Raw genomic sequence first — 24,903 nt, 5'->3', positions numbered from 1 at the left:
CACCATCACACCAAGTTCTATTGGATAGTGCTCATCTAGAAGATAATAACCTTCAAGTTGCATTTTTGCAGAGGCATAGGTCAGCCCCAGGTAAGGTGTAAAGCACCTCCCTGCCCACAGGTATATTTGTAGTCACCAAATGGTTTTACTGACTTTAGCACTTCTTTCTACTTTCCTTAATCTCTAGATTTTTACACATACATCACACTCAACACAAACTTTGTTTTAGCTCTCCACCTTCCTTTACACTGATTATATGATTCTTTATGGTAGATTTAGTTCCTATAATCCATGAAAATGCCCAGCTCCTTGTTAACTAGAGCTATACTGGAAATCTGCCTTCTGTGTAACAAACAAGCTTGAATCTGAAGAGGGATGTATCTATTTGTGTTGCTGAGTCATTGAATGGACTGAAGCAAGGTCTGTGGGGGGAGAAACGAAACGGCATACAATCGTTTCTATTAGAGATTTTGCTATTTTGGTGTTCGCATGTCAAAATAAGTCACTAGATGAATTGATGGTGGAGCAATTTAGTGCCGGAGAGATGCCTTTCCCAGGCAAGATTTAAACTCCTAGTGTTTTTTTTTTTTTTTAAATCAAATTCCGTTTTGTTCTTTTGGAGAAAGATTAATTTTGCCGAATTTTAAAGCTTCAACTCTTTTTTTATGAAGGCAAAAATAAATCTCTCCAGTCCACGCCTTTTTAGCTCTCCAAAGATTACCACTAAAATGCGTCCATGTTATATTTTTGTCTGGGAAAACAGAACTTTTAGACATTCCTGCACCCACGGGATGACTCTGAATCCCGTCAGATCAGGAAAAGCATGAAAAAGCCTCAAAGCCTTTTGGTCGAAGATGCCGGGGAGAAGTAAACCCAAAGCACGTCTTTTTCACTCCGCTCCTGAACCCCTCCCCCCAAACCTAGGACTCCCCGTTTGACTGTTCAGCAGTTCCGATACCAACGATTTACAACGGTGAGGAGCTGGGTCTGGCGAGTACGGGGCTGGGCGTGGTCAGGACTCCGAGGTGTGGGACTCGCTGCGGATCCGGCCTGGAGGAGCTCCTTCACACCTTCCCTCACCTGCCGGGGCAGGTGCTGCTGAAAAAGTCCGTTTGCATCTGCTCATGTTACAGATTGAGCCAACCTCAATTCAAAAAGACCCTCACAGTGACACAGCAAATAAGCCCTGGACGAGCCCATGAGTTCAGCCTGGGCTTCGGCCGCGCTACAGCTCTACCTGCAGGCACGGTTTGTGGATCTGGGGTTTTGAGACTCCGGGGGCACCTGCGGTGTGTGGTGGTGGGTTGGCGGTCTCGGGACCCGGCAGAAGGCGGCCGTATCTGTAGCAACTTTTGAGTCTCGGACAAAAACCGCCTCCCAGAGTTATTAGAAACTGCCTGTACCTGCCCAAGCACAATTCATCCGACAGTTGCCACGAGATTTATTTTCCCTTCACTCTCCGGTCCCGCTCCCAACTCCTGGGCTCTCTGGTGCTGGATACAAGGTGGGGGTGGGGTGAGAGGCGGTGATTAGTCACTTACTGCAGTCTTCACACTTTTAGGTTTGTATGGTTTCCTTGCCTTTAACCCTGTCGCTTCCAGAAAGTACCCCAGAGCACCACCCCTGCACCCCCGCCCCAGCCCCGGTGTGCAGGTAGACGCCGAAGTGGCGACGAGCGGGGTCGCACGGTGCGAAACCCAGGAGGAGGCCCCAGGCGACGCCCGACCCGAGCGGCATCCGGGCGAGCGCGAGGCGGGGGGACGCGCCCCGCAGCCCCGCAGCCCCGCAGCCCCGCTCGGCGGCCGACGACGCAGTGCGCACGCGCGCCACCCGCCGCCCGCCGCCCCGCGCGTCCCCCGCCGGCTTCCCCCCGCCGCGCGCCTCTGCGCCCAGGCCCCGCCCCCGCCCCGGCGGGCCCCACCCCCCGCGGGAGAGGGCGGAGGGGCGGAGGGGCGCAGGGAGCCTGCGCGCGGCCCGCCCCGGGCGCGGGCGGAGGGGAGAAGGCGGGGCGCGCGCGGCGGGCAGCCCGCAGAAGGCAGGAGCCGCGCAGGAGGACGGAGCGCCAGCCGCCGCGGGGCCGAGCCGGTAGGGGGCCGCGGGCCCTGGCGGGGTCGGGGGTCGGGGGCCGGGGGGCGGGCGGGCGGGCTTGGCGCTGACGCGGCCCCGGGGAGCCGGCGGGACCCTCGTCTACTGGAAACTTTGTAGCGGCCCCCACACCTGCTCCGGGCGGTTCTCGCATCCTCTGGGCTGCCCGGAGGGGCGAGGCCCGGGGTCCTCCGCGGCGCCCCCTCCTCGCCGCCCCTGGGCGCGCGCCCCCCGGCTGCGGCCGACGCCCCAGCCCCGCGGACCCGCCCTCGGGCAGCAGCACCCTGTGGGCTCCCCGCCGCCCCCCTCCGTCCCCCTCCCCTCCGCTCCCCTCCCCCCCCCCCGACCCTCTGCGCTCCAGCCGCGCCGTGGCCTCTCCACCTCCTCCCCCGCCGTCAGCGTCCAGCCGCTCCGAGCCACTCGAGCTGTCGGCGGCCCTTTGCATCTTCCGTAGGTTTCCGGTGCGTTGATGGAAGCAACTTGACTTTCAGCAATGCCAACTATTCAACTTGAGTGTTTCCCTGCGGTGGTAGATTGGGGTGCACAGTGCTAACGTGTCTTTTTATTTCTCCCGAGTACCTTCGCTTCCAAGCGAAGTTGGGTTGTTTGTGAGAGGAGTCGCCTGCCGGAGCTGCCTTAAGTAGATTGTATAACTATATTTTATTTAGGTGGATGTTGCTATTGGTACCAGCTAGTGTTATGGTAACTGGGCATCCCAGAGGCAAGGGAAGGAGGAGTGACTTACTCTTGCAGTTAAAAAAAAAACAAAACAAAAACCACAACTACCTTGTACTTTTCATCCAGAAGGACCTCGAGGCATTTGGCAAGTGTTAACTAGCTGTTCGTTGTAGTTTTATAGGAGAGGTACAGAGAGAGCATCACCGTCCTGTTTCACAGATGTAAAAACGGAGGCAAACAACCAAGTCCTCCGATTCTTTACTAATCTTAAAGGAATATGGACCAAGAAATGTAACCCTGAGTTTCCTGGAATTCCAGGAATTCCTAGTGCATAAGGCCACACAGAGGTAAAATGGAATGTTGGAACATCTTCCCTGAGATTGTACAAATGAGTTAAAAGTCAAAGAGGCTGCGGCCAGGTGTCAGCAGCTTCCTGCTTGAGACTCAGCTCTGTCACAAAGTTAAGTGATGCTGGACAAGTCACAGCTGCTCCCAGCATGTTTCCTATTGTTTAAAATGAAGGGAACAAAGGTGCTGTATTCTTTGCTAAGTTGTGTGAGTGTGTCTGGAAGCTCCACTCCCTTGAGCTGCGTTTGGTGATTGTTAGTTGTTGTGGACTCATAAAGGCTCCCATTCTTGGGCTCCCTTTAGAAATGCAGGGAACGAGGCACCCCCAGAATGAATAACTGCCTCTTCTTCACTAGGGACACCTGAGGATTCACGTCAGGGAGAGGCTGAGGCAGGGACCCTGACCTGGGCAGCGTGGGGGAGAGGTTTGTTGGGTGGAGGTAGGAAGGCGCCCTGCACAGGCAGCTTGACACATGGGCCCTATTCCTGCCTCCAGCTCTGACTCATCTTCTGACGCTTGGGGGAGGAGAGGTAGTTGCTTGATATTTTTGGCTTTCCCCCATAAAACAGGAGACGGTTTCCTTCATTCCAAGTGCTTTTAACGTCAGTGTCAAACGTGTCTATGCTGAGTTCTCATCTGAAATCTTTTATATTGGTAGAGTGAAGGTATGACTTCTATAATATTCCCTAATAGAATAGCATAAATGTGTATTCATATAAAAAATACTAGTCAGGTGTATAAATCCAGGAAATCCTTTAAAACTTTAGCATGAAAACCTTACCATTTTTAAATGATGGTCTTTTGGGAGGCATGTGTATTTGGTGAATTCCTTTGCATTTGGGATTTTAAGGCAAGGTAGTTTAGAAATACTTTTTCTCACTGTCACCAGAAATTCATGAATCATTCTCTGTGTAAAACTTAGAACTTTACAGATAAAGCTTTTTTTTTTTGTATCTTTCCCAAAAGTAATTGCTGTGTGTATTTTTATTGGTTTGTGTGTATCGTCTTAGACTTTCTAAGCATTTTTATGTGTCTGTTTATGCAAAGTGATTTTTTAGTTGAAATGAATTATAAAATTATCCAGTCCTGTATGTAGACATTTGCTTTCTGTCTAGACTGTGGTAGCACGGTTTAAAGTGCAGATGGTTGTAAAGGCTTATTACCTCTATAGCATGGTAGTATTTCTCAGGATGATGGGCAAATGACATCTTCTTAACAGCCTTCTGACCCTTCTTTTTTTTTTTTTTAATTTAATTTTATTTTTTTTGCTTCTGACCCTTCTTAAACAGCCTCAAAGCACTTAAATCATTAAGATCCTAGGCGTTACTCACAGTTGCAAATGAAAACTTTTCCATTAAAAAAAAATATCTAGGGCTGCTAATGTATTCATCTTTTCTTACAAGCAAGTATAAATGGGAGTGGAAGGCTGGGAGAGTTGCTAAAGGTTCATTTAAGTGAACATTTAAGGTTCACTGAGAGACAAAAGGAAGTGATAATGTGGGCACAGTTCAAATCAGTAGATTCAGGGGACACATGAGTTCAAACAGAATTCACATCAAGAGTTTGAGTTAGAGGACTTTTGCCATGCTAAAGGTCCAGTGCTGAATATTGGAGTAGAAGGCAAATAAGGTCCCTGAAAACTAATGAAACTGATAAACTAATGGTGACATTTAGAGAGGAAGTGTTCTTACCCCGCATTGGCCAGAATTGTAATGGTTCTGAATTTCTGGACATCAACATTTTATTTACTTAACCTTTTTATTGTGAGTTATAACACACACACACACAAAATATAAAACTGATAATTAATGTGTGTATGTTTTTAAGAACACACAGCTATAACCGTCAAGAAGGTTAAGAAGCACCTTCGTCCCATACTTTCCCAATGACAGCCTCTCTCCTCATGCCAGAGGTAACCTAGCTTCATTTTTGTGGGAATCACTTCCTTTCTTGTTGCTAATTTTTATCCCCTAAATATTAATATCTAAACAAGTTTCACGTTTCTTTTTTTTCTATTTTCATCTTTATGCAAATAGAATCAAAATAGATATTTTAATAGATACTTTTTTGTGGGAGTCAACATCATATACATGTGTTTGTATATATACGTGTGTATATAGGTATATACATACACTTTTTAAAATTTCTTGCAGTATGGTATTTTTTATTTAATTTTTTTTTAATTTTTATTTATTTATAATAGTCACAGAGAGAGAGAGAGAGGCAGAGACACAGGCAGAGGGAGAAGCAGGCTCCATGCACCTGGAGCCTGACGTGGGATTCGATCCCGGGTCTTCAGGATCACGCCCTGGGCCAAAGGCAGGCGCCAAACCGCTGCGCCACCTAGGGATCCCTTATTTAATTTTTAAAAAAGATTTATTTATTCATGAGAGAGACAGGCAGAGGGAGAAGGCAGGCTCCCTGCAGGGAGCCCAATGCAAGACTGGATTCCAGGACTAGAACCTGAGCCAAAGGCAGACACACTCAACCACTGTGCCACCCAGGTTCCCAGTGTGGTATTTTTTAAAGATTCATTCCTGTTGTTATCTGTGACTGTAATTAGTCCACTTTTGTATGAACATACCACAAGTTATTCATCATCTATTGATGGACATCTGGGTTGTTTCTGGTCTGGGGCAGTTATGAATAGGGGGGTTACAGGTGTGTTTATCTGCAGGTTTACTAGCTGATGCCTAATTTCCAAAGTGGTTGGTACCAATTTACATTCCTCTAGTGGTGTCAGCCTTGAATTTATAATCCACTGTATTTGTTGTTGAACCATAATATGTTTGGGTATCACAGTATGTTTGGATGACCACAGCGTGAATGAATGAATGTCACCTAGGTAGTCTGATGCCCAGTCCTTTGTGTACCAGTGTATTTATATATATTTATAAGCTTAATTGTATGGTTTGGACCAACATACCACCCAAAGGCCAGAGTTGGTTTTTCCACTGTATTTGACAAATACCCAATAAAATCCTTCCCTTTTAAAATTTTTAAATAAATGTGTTAGTTATAAGAAAATTTATGCAAGTGAATAATAAAAGTGTCTAGTTACCTGCAAGTCTTATTATTTTTTAGGATTTTTAAAAGATTTTTTTTTTTTTTTAAGTAATCTTTACATCCACCATTGGGCATGATGAACTCACAACCCCAACGTCAAGAGCTGAATGCTCTTCCGACTGAGCGAGCCAGGTGCCCCTTGCCTAAAAGTCTTTTAATGGTTTTGGGAGAATCCTACCTCTTGAGCTATCAGATGTCTTGACTTGGTGACTTGGGTTATGCTGGTGAATGCCTGTCTTATGCCCAACCCTGAATGTATAGTCTAGCAGTGCTGGCTTTAGTGTGTGATGTGTGCAGGAACCCAGGCCAACCCTTGTTAAAGAACCTCTGAGGAGCCTCCGAGAATGCTTGTGTACATGTGCATATCCTTTAACTGTGTACTGAGCACAGACTTCTTAAAGCACCGACAAAGCCCCGTCCTTCTTTGGCATTTCCAAAGGAACCAGAGCTTCTCTGCTATGGGAATAAAGTACTCTTTTACAATCTTCAAAATGTACTTTTTTCCAAATCTTCATTAGTATACCATGTAGAGGTAGTTAAAACTGGATTTGAAACAGAATTTCTGCTTTTGAGTACATAGTTGCCAGGTTGACTTTAATCGCTTATGTTTGGTGTTACTAGCTGGATTTAAATCTGGGTGTGTGTGGAGTGTGTGCCTCTTAGAGAGACAGGTGGGGGAGGGGAGAGAGGGAAGAGAAAGATTAGGGAGAGATGTGGATGTTATGTCAAGACAGGTATTTGTTGAATATCTACAGTATGTAGTATTTTCTAACAGTTTGCTTCCACAATTATGTAGGTTCATTTATTTATTTTTTTAAGATTTTATTTATTCATGAGAGACAGAGAGAGAGAGGCAGACAGAGACACAGGCAGAGGGAGAAGCAGGCTCCAGGCAGGGAGCCTGATGCGGGACTTGATCCTGGGACTCCAGGATCATGCCCTGAGCCCATGGCAGGCGCTAAACCGTTGAGCCACCCAGGGATCCCCAATTGTGTACGTTTAGAAAATACTTCAGTGCTATCCTTTTTCTTAGTTGGGGGAGTAAAGGAAGAATAGCCGAAAGAATGTGAGATTCTTTTTTTATTTATTCTGTAAGTCATCTTAGAAAATGGGTACGCTCTATTTTTTGGCTTTACATAGATAATGAGTACTTTTTTACTTACATATTAAAGTTTTTTTCAGATTCTCTAAAATAGTCATAATTTAAAAAAATATAAATTAAAAGGTTTTTTTTTTTTTTTTTTTTAAGATTTTATTTATTCATGAGAGACACAGAGAGAAAGAGGCAGAGACACAGGCAGAGGGAGAAGCAGGCTCCATGCCGGGAGCCCGTTGCGGGACTTGATCATGGGACTTCATCCAGGGACTCCAGGATTACGCCCTGTGCCAAAGGCAGGCTGAGCCACCCAGGGATCCCCAAATTAAAAGTTTTAAAGAAAGGATAAAAAGGAGTGTCAAAGACCCAGTCTGAGTGACGGGGGAGGGGATGGGTGGGGCTATTCTTCCTTTACTCCCCCAATAGGTGGGTAGAAATCCTATTTGTATTCTTTGGTATCCCTCCAGGCAGGCAGTAGTTTATGGAAGAGCCCCATATTCCACTTGTTGCAGGGAAGGGGGCAGAGTGTGGGTACTGAGGTCATGGCCATACGGTCCACATGATGTCACGTACACCCACAGCCCTCCTGGCTCACCTTGCCACTTGCCATTCTTGCTCTTAGCACTGACCCAGTTTTAACTACCTCCACTATGGCACTGACAGTTGGGCCAGCTTTTTCCCTTGCCTTCTCAAAGTCTCAGAGGACAAAAGGTCCCTTTTGAAATTCACATGCCACTGTTGGTCTTAACTTCTGCCTTTGTTGCAGAATAGTTTCAGCATCAAAGGCCTGCGGAAGGCAGGTCTTCTTGATTCCTTAGGTCTTTGAGTTTGTGGGTACACAGGAGAACACTCTTCAGAAAGTGCGTGTTGCTTCTGTTGAACTAGTAAACATTTATGTGGTGGATAGAACATGTGAGACACCAGCCTTCCTGAGCTGGTGGAGACTAAGGTGAACTTGCTTGAAGTTTTGAGGAAGTACTGGTAGAAATAAAATCCAGGAGAGTACTGTCGGCATACAAGTTACATACAAATTTGACATAAAAATTTATAATTAAGAATTTCACTAATTTAGCTATTGTGCCACTGGTGTCCCTGCCAAGTTCTCTTACCAGATCAACTGTTAGCCTGGCTCCCATGTGAAGAGCAGGTGCAGGCCAGAGCCTGGAGGGGGGGTTTGTGTTGACAGCCATTTGTTGTAGTTAATTTTCTTCTATTCCAAATGTTTTTTATTTTTAGAAATTGCAATCATATACTAGGGCACCTGGGTGTCTTAGTTAATGTGTCCAAATCTGGATTTCAGCTCAGGTCGTGATCTCCAGGTTGGGAGATTGAGACCTTTGTTGGGCTCCGTGCTGAGTGTGGAGCCTGCTTGAGATTCTCTGTCCCTCTCCCTCCTTCTCTCCTCCTGCTCATCCTATCTCTAAAAAATAATAATAAATGAATAAAGGAAAGAAATTGTAATCATATAGATGTTCTGAAGCCATCATCCTATGGCAAAGGAATATTTTCAAAGGAATCCTAAGGACTCCTGCCTCAGAATCACATGAGCTGCTGGTTAGAATGCATATTCCTAGGCCCTACCTCAGTCCTAATAATCAGAATTTTTGGGGGTAAAAGCCTGATAATTTATATTTCTAGCAAGTATCTGCAAAAAAGAATTTAAAATAATATTAAGGGTGGCTCAGTCAGGTAAGTGACCAACTCCTGATTTCAGCTCAGGTCTTAATCTCAGAGTTGTGAGTTCGTGCCATAGGATGGATGGCTTCAGAACATAATTTCAACCAAGATGTTGAAAGGTCCAGATAGTAAATATTTTAGGCTTCCGGGCCATACACTTTCTGCAGCAACTACTTAACAGCAAGAAAGCAGCCATTGTGAATATATAACAAATGAATACAAATGTGTTACACTAACACTTCATTCATGAACACTATCATTGAAATTTCATAGTGTTTTTATATACCATGAGATTAAGTCGTGATTTAATTTTTAGCCATTCTGAGCTCATGGGCCATACAGAAATGTGTGGCAGGCTAGACATGGTCTGCCTGCCATGGTTTGCTAACCCCTGATTTGAACAAGAGTAGAATGAGGTTTGCATTCTCTCATAGCATGTGAATAACAGTAATATTTGTATAGATTATGCTAATATAGTAATATAGAAAGAATTGTAATAATATAAAGAATTATGTATATTGTCTTATTGTATTAGATTATTGTTTGGCAAAGACAAGGGAATAACTTCAGGATCCTCTGCCTTTGGACTTCAATTTAGTTAAAAACTTGATTCCTCCCTTTGTTGTGGGGAGGCCCACACACACCCAGTTGCCCCCTCCCAGTGCAGAAGAGCTGCTGCCCCTCAGCAGGGAGAGGGTGCAGAGCATCATCAGATTCTGAGAGACTTACCTGATTATCTTACTCTGCTCAGAAACTCTGGTGGATAATTAGATGCCTTTGATTTATAGAGAAAAATGGGATATTAATTTATCAATACTTTATAAATGAAGTTAATTTGCTCTGAAATCACCAAAAAGGGGTGCCTGGGTGCTCAGTGGTTGAGTGTCTGCCTTTGGCTCAGGTGTGATCCCGGGGTCCTGGGATTGAGTCCCACATCGGGCTCCCCACAGGGAGCCTGCATTTCCCTCTGCCTATGTCTGCCTCTCTCTGTGTGTCTCTCGTGAATAAGTAGATAAAAATCGTAAAAAAAAAAAATCACAAAAATGTGGAATGGGCCATGAGTATGATAAAGAAATGCTCATAGGGAGAAAGTTGAGGCTCACTGCTTGGGTTTTAAGGATGTTGATACATCCCGAAAGACATTAGAGTAAAATGATCAAAGGTTGTCAGCTAGTCACTGTTGAGCTCTGAGTCCTGTGAACTTTATTTTAATTTATAAATTCCTTTGTGTCTTCCTTAAAGTAATAATGAATTTGTAAGGACTGAGATCTTATTTATTAAAAAAAAAAAATCTGAAAAAAATCTGCACTTTCTGAGATTTCATAGTCTTGCTTCTCTCAAAGGGTGGTAGTGACTTTGATAGTTTTGAGGTACCTTTTTATTTATTTTGGATTTAGTGTGTGTGTGTGTGTGTGTGTGTGTGTGTGTGTGTGTAAGTACCCTGCATCTAAATGTTCTGACCTATGTAAATCAAAGTTCATTGCTTTAGCAAGATCTATGATTCTTCTTTAATTTTTACCATTTACTCCTTGAAATATTTAAAGTATTTATATAGGCTCTGGCACAAATTGGTTTCTAGTTATCACCGAACAAATTTAAATGTGATTGTGGGATTTTGCAAGCATTTCTTGGTTTAGATTTATCAAATTTTTCATACCTTAAGACCATCTCATCTCATACCACATAGCAGTATAGGATTTTTTTAGATTCATATCCACATTGTAGATACAGCATAATAATCATTTTTAGTATATGTGCTGCTGAAGCGGGCACGATACAGCATAATCAGACTGACCTTCTATTCCTTAATTTCTTTTCTTTGCAGTTTTTGGGGACATTTTGGTAGTCTTTAGATCAGTTGACCTGTCGTGATCAGATTGTATGATTTATCAACAAGTGGACAACTCACGGAAAGGGGGTTTTGGTTTCAGGGGGGCCACTACTTTCTATGTAGAGTCTGGGAAAGCCTCTTAACCTCCATATACTTCTGATTCCTCAGCTGGGAACCATGACAGCAGAACAATACTGATCCACATGAGGCTGAACATGTTCATGTAACTTCGACAAAACAGGCACTCGAGTTTTTTTTGTTGTTGTTTTTTCCTTTGGCAAGTCCAATGGGACATACTGAGGCAGATTGAGAGCGATGCTTCTCACACTTTACTGTATCTGTAGATCCCCTGGGGTCTAGATCACTGTGGATTCCCATTCCATCAGTCTGGGATGGGGCCTGAGATGATGCATTTCTGTAAAACTCCCAAGTTGACACTGCTGGGTCTTGGATCACCCTTGGAGTAGTGGAAGGTTAATAGAAAAGGGCTTATGTTTTCCATTTGGAATCGGAAAGGTCAGAAGGCTCTTGAATAGCAAGAATCGCAATGTGTTTTAAATGAACTGGAGAAGCAGCATGATGGAATCAATGAGATACCTCTCCAAGAAACAGACAAATCTTTTTAGCCCCATTGAATGTTCTGCTTGGCTTTGAGCCCGTGCCTTCTCTGAATTGCCAAGGCACCCCTCTGTTCACCACTCATTTGAGTCATGTACAGGTAGTTGATCTCTAGTTGTTACTCAACTGTTTTGTAGTGTAACCAGTGTCATATCTTTAGGATGATAAAAATCCTAGCACACGGTGATGGTTTATGTTACCTTTATACCCTGTTCTAGCTGTTGCTGCATAGCACACCATTCTGAAACTCGGTGGTATAAAAACAACCATTTTTATTTTGTGCACAGATTCCTGTAGGTCAGGAATTTGGACCTCGTGTAGTGGGGACAACTTGTCTTTGCTCCACAATGTCTGGGACCTGTGATGAGATAGTCAAAGACTACAGGGGACTCAACGACTGGGAACTAGAAACATTGATTTATCTTTACTCACATATTCATAGTTGATCCTGGCTATAAGCTGGGACCTCAGCTGGGCTGCTCTCTGGAACCTCTGTGTATGATCTCTCTGCATGGTAACTGCTGAGCTTCCTCATAGCATAGCAGCAAGGGTTCTAAGAGCAAGTCCCATGACAGCAAGGTAGAAGTGTGTGAAATGTTTATCATCTAGCTTCAGAAATATTATTTCTGCTCTGCTCTGTCAGTTGAGTTGATCACATTGTAAGAAGGTCAAGTGGGATGGGAGATATTGTGGTCATCTGTGACAAAGATATTTTCCACAGTCCTCGCATTGCTTAGAATAGTGTTGAACACATGGCACAAACTCAGGAAATACTGTTGTGTGAATGAGTGACAAGTAATTTAAACACCTAGCTGGTTGAGGACCAAATTCAAAAATTGAGGTCCAGATACGAGCAGATTACCTCATGATCCCCAAATAAATATATGCTTTTACTTAACAGTCTCTTCTCAGTACTCTACTCATTCTATTTCCAACATGGGAATCTCTGAACTTATCACATGAAACTAAACTTGTAGTTCTGTGCATCTATATGTGTCACTGTATTGTCATACTTTTTCCCTGCTCTAATCAAGTGGACTGCCCGTGTCATTCTTTGGACTGTGGTAGTTAGAGTTTTAAATGATTATCCTTTGTTGGGTTCAGTTCATGGGATGGTGGTCCACATGAGGACGTTGAGACGATCAGTCAGATCACAGCTACTCAGGCAGTTGCTGTACAGCACATTCTGTGTGCTCTGCGTGTCACACTTGGGGAGTATCTGTGGCCAAATGAGAATGGTGACTGTCATTAGCTTTATGTGTATTATGTATATTTATCCTCATCCCAGGACATCATCTTTTTTTTTTTTAAAGAAGATTATGGATTTTTTTAAAGATTTTATTTATTCATGAAAGACACAGGCAAAGACACAGGCAGAGACACAGGCAGAGGGAGAAGCAGGCTCCATGCAGGGAGCCTGATGTGGGACTTGATCCCGGGACCCCAGGATCATGCCCTGGGCCAAAGGCAGGTGCTAAACCACTGAGCCACCCAGGGATCCCCAGGACATCTTCATATCAGTTTATGTGGTAGGAAATGCAAAAACAACCCCTCTTCCAAAAGTAAGATGTTGAGGTGTTTAGCCAAATTACTAAAGCTTTCCAGATGAGCAAGAACAGTTTGTATCTTTTAATACAAATATAACTCAACATTTGTTTGAATTTATTAAAAAATTTTTTGAAAGATTTTATATATTCATGAGAGACACAGAAAGAGAAGCAGAGACATAGGAGGGAGCAGGCTCCCTGTGGGAACCCGATGTGGGACTCGATCTCAGGACCCCGGGATCATAACCTGAGCCAAAGGCAGGATCTCAACCACTGAGCCACCCACGTGTCCTTGATTTTAGTCTTTTTTTTTTTTTAATATTTTATTTATTTACGAGAGACACAGAGAGGCAGAGACAAAGGTAGAGGGAGAAGCAGGCTCCACACGGGGATCCCGAAATGGGACTCGATCCCGGGTCTTGATTTTATTCTTAATGTTCTATCAGAGTTTTCCTTAAACGAAAGATTTCCACACTATGATTATTTATTTGTAAGAGTATTTTTTTCCCAATAGAACACATTTCTGATTGATTGATTTTTAAATTTTATGTATTTATTCATGAGAGACATAGAGAGAGAGAGAGGCAGAGACACAGGCAGAGGGAGAAGCAGGCTCCCCATAGGGAGCCCGACATGGGACTTGATCCCAGAACCCCGAGATCACACCCTGGGCCGAAGGCAGACACTCAACCACTGAGTCACTCAGACGTCTCCACATTGGTGATTTAATAATGAAAATTAATGAGAAAAATAGCATTTATTTATTTATGGCAATGTAGGCCAACATGCTTCTATTTTAAAAAGGGTAACTATCTAGTTCTTAAAAACCTTAAATATTTAATGTAAGGAGAAAATGTGATTATATAGTAGGCTTTCAGGTATAAAAAATAACAGTGTGGGCCTCCAGTATGCACTGGGTCCTTCTGAAATTTCTAAAGCTGAAAATAATTTAGTCAGATCATTTTACACAGTCATCTCTAGCACTTTATGGCCATTTTCTGCTTATTCAATGTGAGAAGAGAGAAAGTAGTAGATAGAATTTCAGTTTCTAACTGCTTATTCTAGTGGTTATTTGCTATGATTAAAAAAAAGAAGAAGAAGAAAAGAAAACTAGCCTCCGTGGCACTGGGATGGATGCTGACACTGGATAGCAATTCTGAGGCCGGCCCATGTGTGGATCCAACACTAACTCAAGCCTTGAGCCTGTGCCCTAGGAGTTCTGCATTGCAGGAACAGTCCGTTGTTACTAGCTTGTGCATTAAGATTACAGGCCACCTAGAAAGACACTAATCTGCATTTTTGCTTAGCATTTGAGTGCTTTGATGTTTATTATTCAGACAGACCAGCAAGATGTTTATTATAATTGTTAAAAAAAAAAAAATAAATAAAAAGTACCTCTCTGGGGTTGGTTTAGGGCGGCTTTTTTTTTTTTTTTTTTTTTTTAAGATTTTATTTATTTATTCATGACAGAGAAGAGAGATTGAGAGAGAGAGAGGCAGAGGGAGAAGCAGGCTCCGTGCAGGGAGCCCGACGTGAGACTCGATCCCAGGTCTCCAGGATCACACTTCGGGCTGAAGGCAGCGCTAAACCGCTGGGCTGCCGGGGCTGCCCAGCTTCTCCTTTTTGTCTGACACTCCCCCACCCCCATTCTCCTGGCCAGGAAAGCTTTTTTTCCCCTCTAAGAAGTAAATGCAGCTGCCAGAGCAACTTGGAAGGACTGAGTTGACCACCATGGACAGCGACATTAACTTTCCTGGCTTCTCCCCTTGTCATCTCAGACAGATGTGCTGCAGTGGGAGTGGCATGTTCACTCAGAGAGTACCTTACTATCTTTGATCCCTCAAACCATGCCTCAACCTTTTACTCCGCTGATAGATATAGATACCCTTCTTCTGTTCTCCAGTACACGCTCACTAAGATGATTTGGACAAACCTGTGATGTAATACACATGTATTCTTTCATTCTTTATGATCAGAATCTCCTGATCTTGGCACTGAAGCACACTAGGGCTTCTTGTTGCGCCTGCTGTGGAACTGCCTCTTGCTGAGGTACCTCTGCTATCAGGGGAGCTTTCTGTGTCCTGAATGGTACACCAGTCTGTGGCAGTATTTCCCTGCTCTGGGCAACAGAAGAAACTGGAGTTGCTCAGCCCATCTGGGCTTTTCTGTAAGTGGCATTTAAACACATTGTTCTTTGCAAATCCAAGACCCCTTTCACACTCTGAAGGTGCTGGCTGGTGGTGGTGGAGTTCCGTAAGGCAGGTAACGAGAACACAGCCACTCCCCACATTCACACAGAAAGGCAGTGTGTGGGCTTGAGCTCGGAGCCCAGACACCTTGGGTCCTTTCCTGATTCTGTCACATATCTTCTCTAAGTGGGAATCCTCTCCCCTTTTCTGAACCTTATATATTCTGATTTGTGAAAGGGGTCAGGAGTATTTGTCAGAAGAGCATCGGTAATATATGTGCCCTCTTTGTGCTGTCTGGCAGAAGTTGTTTTTCTAAACCTTGGACCCAGCTTTGGCAATTTTATGCAGGTTTGTTGGCATGAGACTGACTAGCAGCAGCAGGGAGGGAGCATCATGTCTGTCTCACTTGGATTCTGCCCTGAGGACTCACAATCTGTTTTCTCTGCAGTACCAAGTACCTTATCACTGCCCAAACAAAGGAGAGTTAGCAGAGTAAGTTAGGCTTCCAGGCCATCCGTTATTTACCCTTGATGAAGACCCTTCTACAAAGACAAGTGAGTCTGGGACCCTTGCCTCGGGAAGACAAGTGGCTTCCCAAACAGCATGAGGATTTGGGAGACCACAGACTAAGTTTCTTTTAATTAGACAGGAACTAAATAACCTGGTTGCAAATTTGATTGGCCTCTTCCAGATTTTCCACATTCAGGAGGGAGTTAACACGGCCGTTTGAGAGCCTAATTTTGCGTTTATTACTACAGTGATTTTGCTTTTTAAATCACTAGGATTGTGCCAGGGAAAGACTTGGATGTGGCATGAGGCTGTGTTCTGTGGTAGGACAGGATGTTCTCATATAAAAATTCTGCCCATTTCTGGGATGCCCTAGTGGCTTAGTTGGTCAAGCGTCCACTTTCGGCTCAGGTCATGATCCCAGGGTCCGGGGATCAAGCCCCGCATTGGGCTCCCTCCTCAGCAGAGATCCTGCTTCTCCCTCTGCTACTCCCACTGCTTGTGCTCTCTCTCTGTCAAATAATCTTAAAGAAAACTTCTGCCCATTTCCATCTTACACATACATGTGCACACATTTCCTTATGTGACTACTTCCTATTCTTTTTCATGATATGATTTCACATATATGCTTCATGTATGGCCAGTATCCAATGTGGGTCCCCAGAGAAGGTTGTAACCTTGAGTGAGGCAGCACCCTTCACACAAGGGCAGAATCTGGGGAGGGACTTGTGATTTATCATTACCAGCACTCTGAGTGCCTCAGTCCAGAAGCGGGGAACCAGAGGCTCACTGCAGTATCGACTTCTACAGTGGCTCTCAAGATGTGTCCTCTGACTGGCAGCATCAACTAGGAAATGCCAGTTCTTGAGCCCTGCTCTGGAACTACTGAATCAGAAACTCTTGGGGTATGATTCAGAAATCTGTTTTAACAAGATTCTGATGCATGCTAAAGTTTAAGAACCACTTCATTATGAAGCTATAACTTTCGTTTATTTTTTTATTAAGGTGTAATTGACATATAACATGTTTCAGGTATATAACATAATGATTTGATATTTACATTAGCACAAAACGATCATCACAGTAAATCTAATAATATCTATCACTATACAGTTAAAATTGTTTTTGTAATGAGAACTTTTAAGATTTATTCTTAGCAACTTTCACATATGCAATATAGTAAAATTAACTGGTACATTACATCCCCATGACTGGCATCTTTGGCAGCTACCAGTCAGTTCTCTGTATCTGTGAGCTCGATTTCATTTTCTTTTCTTTCTTTCCTTTTTTCTTTTTTTAAGACTTTATTTGTTTATTCATGAGAGACACAGAGAGGCAGAGAGAGAATCAGGCTCCACGCAGGGAGCCCCATGTGAGACTTGATCCCAGGACTCCAGGATCATGCCCTGGGCCAAAGGCAGGCACTAAACTGCTGAGACACCCGGGGCGTCCCTCAATTTCCTTTTCTTTTTAGATTCCACATATAACTGATACAATATTTGTCTTTCTCTCTCTGACTTATTTTCACATAGCAAAATGCCTTCAAGATCTATTCATGTTATCTCAAACATAAGGTTTTCTTTATGGCTGAATATCCATTTTGTTTTTGTACAACATTTTATCTGTTCCATCCGTCAGTGGACCCTTAGGTGGTTTCTGTCCCTTGGCAATGAACATGAGGGTGCATGTATTTTTTCAAGTAAGTGTTTTCCTTTTCTTCAGATAAGTACCCAGAAGTGGACTGCTGGATCATATGGTAGGTTTTTTTTGTTTGGTTGTTTTTTTAAGTAATCTCGACCTTCAACATGGGGCTTGAACTCATGACCCTGAGATCAAAAGTCACATGCTCTACCATCTGAGCCAGGTGCCCCTAGTAGTTCTAGTATTCATTTCTTGAGGGAGCTCCATAGTATTTTTCATGGTGGCTGCACCAGTTTCCATTCCCCCTAACAGTGCACAAGGGTTCCTTTTTCTCCACATTCTTGCCAACATTTATTTCTTGTCTTTTTGTAACAGCCACTGTAACAGTTGTAAAGTGATATCTCATTGTGGTGTATGACATTGATTTACAGATGTTGAACCATTCTTGCATCCCTGGAACAAATCCCACTTGATTGTGATGTAGGATTCTTTTAACGTATTGTCGAATTCAGCTTGCTGTTATTTTGTTGAGGATTTTTGCTTGTAATTTTCTTGTGATGTCCTTGCCTGGTTTTGGTATCAACATAATACTGCCCTTGTAAAATGAATTTAGAAGTGTTCCCTCCTTTTGTATGTTTTGGAAGAGTTGGTGAAAGGTGGTATTACTTCTTTAACTGTTTGGTAGAATTCAGCAATGAAGCTGAGTGGTCCTGGACTTTTTTTTTGTTAGAAGGTTTTTGATTTCTGATTCAATCACCTTACTAGTTGTTGGTCTGTTCCTATTTTCTATATCTTCATGATTCATTCTTGGCAGGTTGTATGTTTCTAGGTGTTTGTTCATTTCTTTTAAGTTGTCAAATTTGTTGGTATATTATTGTTTATAGTAGTTTCTTATGATCCTTGGTATTTCTGTGGTATTGGTCATAACTTCTCTTCTTGCATTTTTTTTTAAGATTTTATTTATTCATGAGAGAGACAGAGAGGCAGAGACATAGGCAGAGGGAGAAGCAAGCTCCTCAAGGGGAGCGGGAGCCCAATGGAGGACTCGATCCTGAACCTGGGACTCAGGGCTGTGCCCTGAGCCAAAGGCAGATGCTCAACCACTGATCTACCCAGGCATCCCTAATTTCATTTGTTTTTACTTTGACCTTTATTTCCGTCCTTCTAACTTTGGGCTTCAGATGTTTTTCTTTTTCTAGTTCCTTGAGGTGTAAAGTTAGATCTTTTGGGAGCTTTCTTGATTCTTGATGTAGGCATTTATCACTATGAACTTCATTCTCAGAACTGCTTTTCCTGCATCCCTTAAGTTTTGGTATGCTATTTTTCCATTTTCATTTGTCTCAAGGTTGTTTTTGGTTTCTTTTATGACTCATTGTTCTGTAGCATGTTGTTTAATCTCCACATATTTGTTAATTTTCCAGTTTTCTTCTTGTAATTGATTTCTGGTTTCATACCACTATGGTTAGAAAAGATGTAAGACATCATTTCAATCTTCTTAAAAAAATTTTTTTTAAGATTTTATTATTTATTTATTTATTTATTTATTTATTTATGGATTTTATTTATTTATTCATGAGAGACACAGACAGAGAGGCAGAGACACAGGCAGAGGGAGAAGCAGGCTCCCCACAGAGCAGAGAGCCTAATGTGGAACTTGATCCCAGGATCCTGAGATCATGATCTGACCCAAAGGCAGACTCTTAACCAACTGAGCCACCTAGGTGCCCCTTTGATGACACATTTTACATCCTTTTATTTTATATGTTTTACTTTTATTTTTAATTTTTTTTAAAAGATTTTATTTATTCATGAGAGACAGAGAGAAAGAGAGATACATAGGCAGAGGGAGAAGCAGGCTCCATGCAGGGAGCCAGATGTGGGACTTGATCCCGGGACTCCAGGATCATGCCCTGAGCTGAAGGCAGATGCTCAACTGCAGGATCATGCCCTGAGCTGAAGGCAGACACTCAACTGCTGAGCCACCCAGGCATCCCGAGAATGATCTTTTTATTTGTTATAGTCTAAAGGGACCGCGGAAGAAAGGCAAGCCTTGCTGACCACAAGAGCTGGCAGTCAGTGGGTGTCTCCTGGGTGGCAGCCCCCAAAACCAGGGCACAGACACGTGTAGAAGCTCCTCTGGGAAGTACTGACATTCTGGAGAGGATTACAGTGGATGCTTACATCCGTATGTGTTTAATTAGAAGCCTGCCCCTCAGGCTGCATGCTATAACTATTTTTAAAACTTTTTTTAAATGTTAAATATGAACATGTCACGTGATCCAGCCCTTCCACTCCTAGGTATTTAAGAGAAAGGCCTATGTCCACACAGCTACCTATGAATGTTTATGTCATGTTACACATCAGCTTTACTTGTACTAGCCTCAAACTACAAACAACCCAGTTTCCATCAGTAAGTGAATAAACCATGATGTATCTATATCATGGAATACTACTCAGGAATGAAAAGAAATGAACTGTTGATATATGCATCAATATAGGTGAATGTCAAAGTAATTATGCTGCATGAAAGCTAGGCCCAACAAACAAAAAAAACTTATGATTCTATTATATAAAAGTCTAAGAAATGTAAAAATGACAGAAAACATAAATGTTTGCTTGGTAATGGGGCTCAAGGGTGAAGGAGAGATGAATTAAAGGAGCATGAGGAAATCTGGAGGGGGTGATGGATAGATTTATCATGTGGGGACATGGTATGTTGAGTGTATGCATAGCATTCAAAACTCATCAAGTTGTACACTTGGTCAAGTTGTGTATCTGTCAGTCATCCCTCAACAGGGCTTTAAAAAATATTTAAGTGTGATGGTTACTTGGGAGAAGTCGTGAGACAGGTAGGGGAGGAACACATTTTAACAAGGCTTATCAGTGCTCATCCTATTGTTACATAAATGAAACAATAAGAGGTCCAGTGGGGAAGAAAAAATACAATTTGAGATGGCTGCTGTCCAGGGCAGCAGCACCTCCTGCAGTTGGCATTTGTGAAGCTGTCGCCCTGCGTCTGGCTTAGTTGCTGTACCTGCTGTGGTGTCTGTTATGTGGCCACAGTCCCCCACACCACTGGCCTGACTGAGGTGTAAATGTATTATTATTATTTTTTTAGTTAATCTCTGCACCAAACATGGGGCTCGAACTCATGGCCCTGAGATCAGGAGTCACATGCAGTACTGACTGAGCCAGCCAGGCGCCCAGTAGACTGTGTTTGAGATCATGGCCTTCACCCTAGCTTGTTCTGCAGCTTTCCCAGGCCCAGTGAGCATTGCCATATTACATTTCCTTTCAAACATTTGTCTTTGTTGTGGTCAAAACCGTACTTATATTTGTTATACCATGCATTACATACATGTCATTAACAGAAGCTGGACTCAGGTTGGTATTTCTCACTGGCACATTCTTTAATTAGCATGATTTTCACTTCTAGATTTATTCCGGTCAAACCCAATTTAGCAATAAAACCAAGGAGGAATTCTTTTGAACTTCCTGATTGGCCACATTGTTGCCTCCTTGTCTTTCTGCAGATCTGATTTGTATCCACTGTGATCAGCACTCTCAACTAGGACTTTCCAGATCCTGACCAGGACTGCAGAGTGACCAGATTCCTCACAAGTGAGTTGGTTCCAGCACCTCCTTTGTCTGTGGAACTGAGGATGTCTTGTCCAACTGAAATCATTTCAGGTGCCCCCTATGGTATCTTGGGTGGAGATGAGCATACTTGCCAGCAGGCCCACATTATGAAGCAGTATGATGAAGTGATGTGTCCAAAATCTCAGGAAAGGAGTATTTTCTATTTCTTTTGTTTAAAAATTTTTTTATTTATTTGAGAGAGAGAGAGAGAGAGAGAGGCAGAGACACAGGCAGAGAGAAGCAGGCCTCCTGCAAGGAGCCCAATGTGAGACTTGATCCCAGATCCCAGGATCACACCTTGAGCCAAAGGCAGACACTAAACTGCTGAGCCACCCAGACGTCCCTATTTCTTTTGTTACTGGTGTACTAATATAGATATTATTATATATTATTACTGTACTAATGAGAGAATGTAGATCTTCGAATATTTAAATCCCCCAGTGGGATTCATCTTGAAACTGAGAATTGGCTGAGAATTTAATCGTACCCAGGTTGGGTTGGGTCAGTTAAAATGTTCATGAACTTACACTAATGTATTTTTAAATTTTATTTGAGAGAGAGAAGGAGGGAGCATGGTTGGAGGGGAGGGGCAGGGGAAAAGGAGGCTCTTGCTGAGCAGGGAGGCCCCCCCCCCATGTGGGGTTCAATCCAGGGATCATGACCTAAGCCAAAGACAGATGCTTAGCTGACTGAGCCACCCAGGTGCCCCTAATGTATATATATTTTTAATTAATCTCTGCACCAAATGTGGGGCTCGAACTCATGGCCCTGAGATCAAGAGTCATGTGCACTGGGATCCCTGGGTGGCGCAGCGGTTTGGCGCCTGCCTTTGGCCCAGGGCGTGATCCTGGAGACCCGGGATCGAATCCCACATCGGGCTCCCAGTGCATGGAGCCTGCTTCTCCCTCTGCCTGTGTCTCTGCCTCTCTCTCTCTCTCTCTGTGACTATCATAAATAAAAAAAAAAAAAAAAAAAAGAGTCATGTGCACTACTGACTGAGCCAGCTAGGCACCCAGTAGACTATTTTTGAGATCATGGCCTTCAATGTGCCTGATTATTCCCATAGAAATGCCACAGCATCTTACTATTTAGTGAGTTATTTTAGAGTCCTAAGAGTACGTATAGGGGGAGGGGTAGAGGGAAAATCTTAAGGAGGCTCCACACCCAGCAGAGTCCAAAGCAGAGCTCAATTTCACAATCCTGAGATCACGACCTGAGCCAGAATCAAGCATTAGATGCTTAACTGACTGAGCCACCCAGGCGTCCTTTAGCTATTTTTTTGAAATAACAAAGGGCTAAGGTGACCATATATCCTGGTTTTTCTGTAACAAGTTTAGGCAAATATAGTGTCATAGTTGTGTGAATAGGGAAAACGTGTCTGAAAGAAGGCTCTAGGAGTGATCAGGATTTCTGATTTCTTCGTAATTACCGAGGAGAACCACTCCCTGTTCAATAAGAGCAAGGCCCTGCAAGATTGTTGTTCAGGAACCAGTTGGGCACGTTTGAGTTTAGAATTATTTCTAAAATAGGATGACTGTTTCCATTTACTACCCCCTGCCCCGCACCCTTTTTTTTTTTTTTAAATTTTATTTATTTATGATAGTCACACAGAGAGAGAGAGAGAGAGAGAGGCAGAGACACAGGCAGAGGGAGATGCAGGCTCCATGCACCGGGAGCCTGACGCGGGACTCGATCCTGGGTCTCCAGGATCATGCCCTGGGCCAAAGGCAGGCACTAAACCGCTGCGCCACCCAGGGATCCCCCGCACCCTTTTTTTAATTGAATCACCGGAGAGCTGAGTTTTAACATTGATTTTGTATGTTGTCTTAGGTTACTTTTTTAACAGAAAATTATTTGTCTCCATCCTTGAAAGAACGTATTCTATTTTTTTTTTAATATTTTATTTATTCATAGAGACAGAGAGAGAGAAGCAGACACACAGGCAGAGGGAGAAGCGGGCTCCATTCAGGGAGCCCGACGTAGGATTCAATCCCGGGACTCCAGGATCAGGCCCTGGGCTGCAGGCGGCACTAAACCGCTGCGCCACCGGGGCTGCCCAGAACGTAATCTATTATAGAAAAGAACCATTTCTAATCCTTTCACCTTCCCATTCCACAAAACTACAGAAGGCTGTGGTGAATCAATAATCGATAGCATCAAAAGTACTGACAGATGCCTGTGTGTTTCAGGAAGGAGACGGTGATTTTGGATTCCTTGGTGGAGGAAAACAAAACCCTCTGGTCTTGCTTCCAATGATGCAAGTGTGATTGCTGGCATCTTCATGAGCTCCAGAGGTCACAGCACGCTTCCACGGACTCTCATGGCCCCTCGGATGATTTCTGAGGGAGACATAGGAGGCATCGCTCAAATCACCTCCTCTCTCTTCTTGGGCAGAGGCAGCGTGGCCTCTAACCGGCACCTCCTTCAGGCTCGTGGCATCACCTGCATTGTTAATGCTACCATTGAGATCCCCAATTTCAACTGGCCCCAGTTTGAATATGTTAAAGTGCCTCTGGCTGACATGCCTCATGCCCCCATCGGACTGTACTTTGACACGGTGGCTGACAAGATCCACAGTGTGAGCAGGAAGCATGGGGCCACCTTGGTGCACTGTGCCGCGGGGGTGAGCCGCTCGGCCACCCTCTGCATTGCTTACCTGATGAAATGCCACAGTGTGTGCCTGCTGGAAGCCTACAACTGGGTGAAGGCCCGCAGGCCTGTCATCAGGCCCAACGTCGGCTTCTGGAGGCAGCTGATAGACTACGAGCGCCAGCTCTTTGGGAAGTCGACGGTTAAAATGGTACAGACACCTTATGGCATAGTTCCAGACGTTTATGAGAAAGAATCCCGACACCTGATGCCTTACTGGGGGCTGTAATGCCACCACAGCCTGCATCAGCAGCCCCTTGAGCAGTACCAGCATCTGCTACACACCGTCTATTCCCCTCTTCACCTTCCTTTTCAAATGGTGGACTGTTGGTTCTCCCTGAAGTGTTTTTTACACTGGGTGTTCAAGTTTATTTTAAAAGATAGGGAGGGAGGGGAAGAATATAAGGGGAATGCATACATTGCTAGTAACATTTTTAAAACTAACATTTTGGAATAGTGTTTATGAAAATCTTTAACTGGCTTTTAATCATTTTTAACAATTTGAACAGTTTAATAAACTGTTTGGTTCTGCTGTATTCTGAATCCCAGGCCTTTAGGCATCATGGCAGGTGCGGGAGGAGCTCAGTGCAAAAATCACTTTGGGTCCTGATGAACCCTTTAGAGACCAGCTTTGCCCAAGGCTGCCGACCAAACGCTTAGGGAAGATTGATACCAGCTTCAGTCTCTACTGGATTAGCCCTACTCTTTCCTTTCCTATTATTTAGTGACTCTGTAAGTTAAAAAAAAAAACCTTTATTATCTAGTTGTTAAGTAATTATAATGAAATCTGCTGCAAATACCCTCTTGGAATCATTGTGCCCCAGGACTATATTAGCATTATTTTTAATAAATATATCTGCATAACGTATTAGAATTTTTACTAAGAATGTCAGGGTGTGTGTATGTGTGTGTGGATGCTGGAAGAAAGAGGCTTTCCAGTAACTGTTCAAATATGGTTCCTGGGACAACTATAAATGCTACTTAAAATAGACATCCCAGCTGAGTGATGTCAACGTTTCACATCCTTGCAGATGGGCAGCTGTTAATATCCTTCCCGATGCTGGGACAGTGGGACCCAGCAGAGAACGGACGCCCTGATCAAAGGTAGTGTTTTCAGGTGGCTCTTAGTAACCAGAATGCACCAAAAGCAGGCAGTGCTCCATTAAAGAAATTGGTTTTAATAAAAGCCATGCCTTTGCTTGACTCTTTCACACACAAAATTCCCTAAACCAAACCTCAATACATAATAAGCAAATAACAATGGCTTCCTTTGTTGAAATTTGAAAGTGTCTCCCGGTTCACTGCTCCTACTAAATATGACAACTCAAGTT

At 43.5% G+C, this 24,903-nt stretch overlaps 1 protein-coding gene across 5 annotated transcripts; it reads left to right on the top strand.

The window, feature by feature from the left end:
* Positions 1-485: 485 nt before the first annotated feature.
* DUSP14 (dual specificity phosphatase 14) lies at positions 486-24,440 on the top strand. 5 transcript variants are annotated; one of them, XM_072779604.1, is made up of 3 exons: positions 486-973; positions 20,818-20,905; positions 23,113-24,440. In XM_072779604.1, exon 3 carries the CDS (start codon positions 23,205-23,207, stop codon positions 23,799-23,801), a length of 597 nt encoding a protein of 198 aa, XP_072635705.1. In that variant the 5' UTR covers positions 486-973; positions 20,818-20,905; positions 23,113-23,204; the 3' UTR covers positions 23,802-24,440. The 5 variants fall into 5 exon arrangements, with proteins under 5 accessions (XP_072635705.1, XP_072635702.1, XP_072635704.1 ...); XM_072779601.1 differs by having other exon boundaries at positions 490-990; XM_072779603.1 differs by lacking the exon at positions 486-973 and adding an exon at positions 1,020-1,243.
* The last annotated feature ends 463 nt before the right edge of the window (positions 24,441-24,903 follow it).

Source organism: Canis lupus, chromosome 16, assembly GCF_048164855.1.
Source record: "Canis lupus baileyi chromosome 16, mCanLup2.hap1, whole genome shotgun sequence".
Taxonomy (NCBI): Eukaryota; Metazoa; Chordata; class Mammalia; order Carnivora; family Canidae; genus Canis; species Canis lupus.
This window is presented reverse-complemented; position numbering and strand designations above follow the sequence as displayed.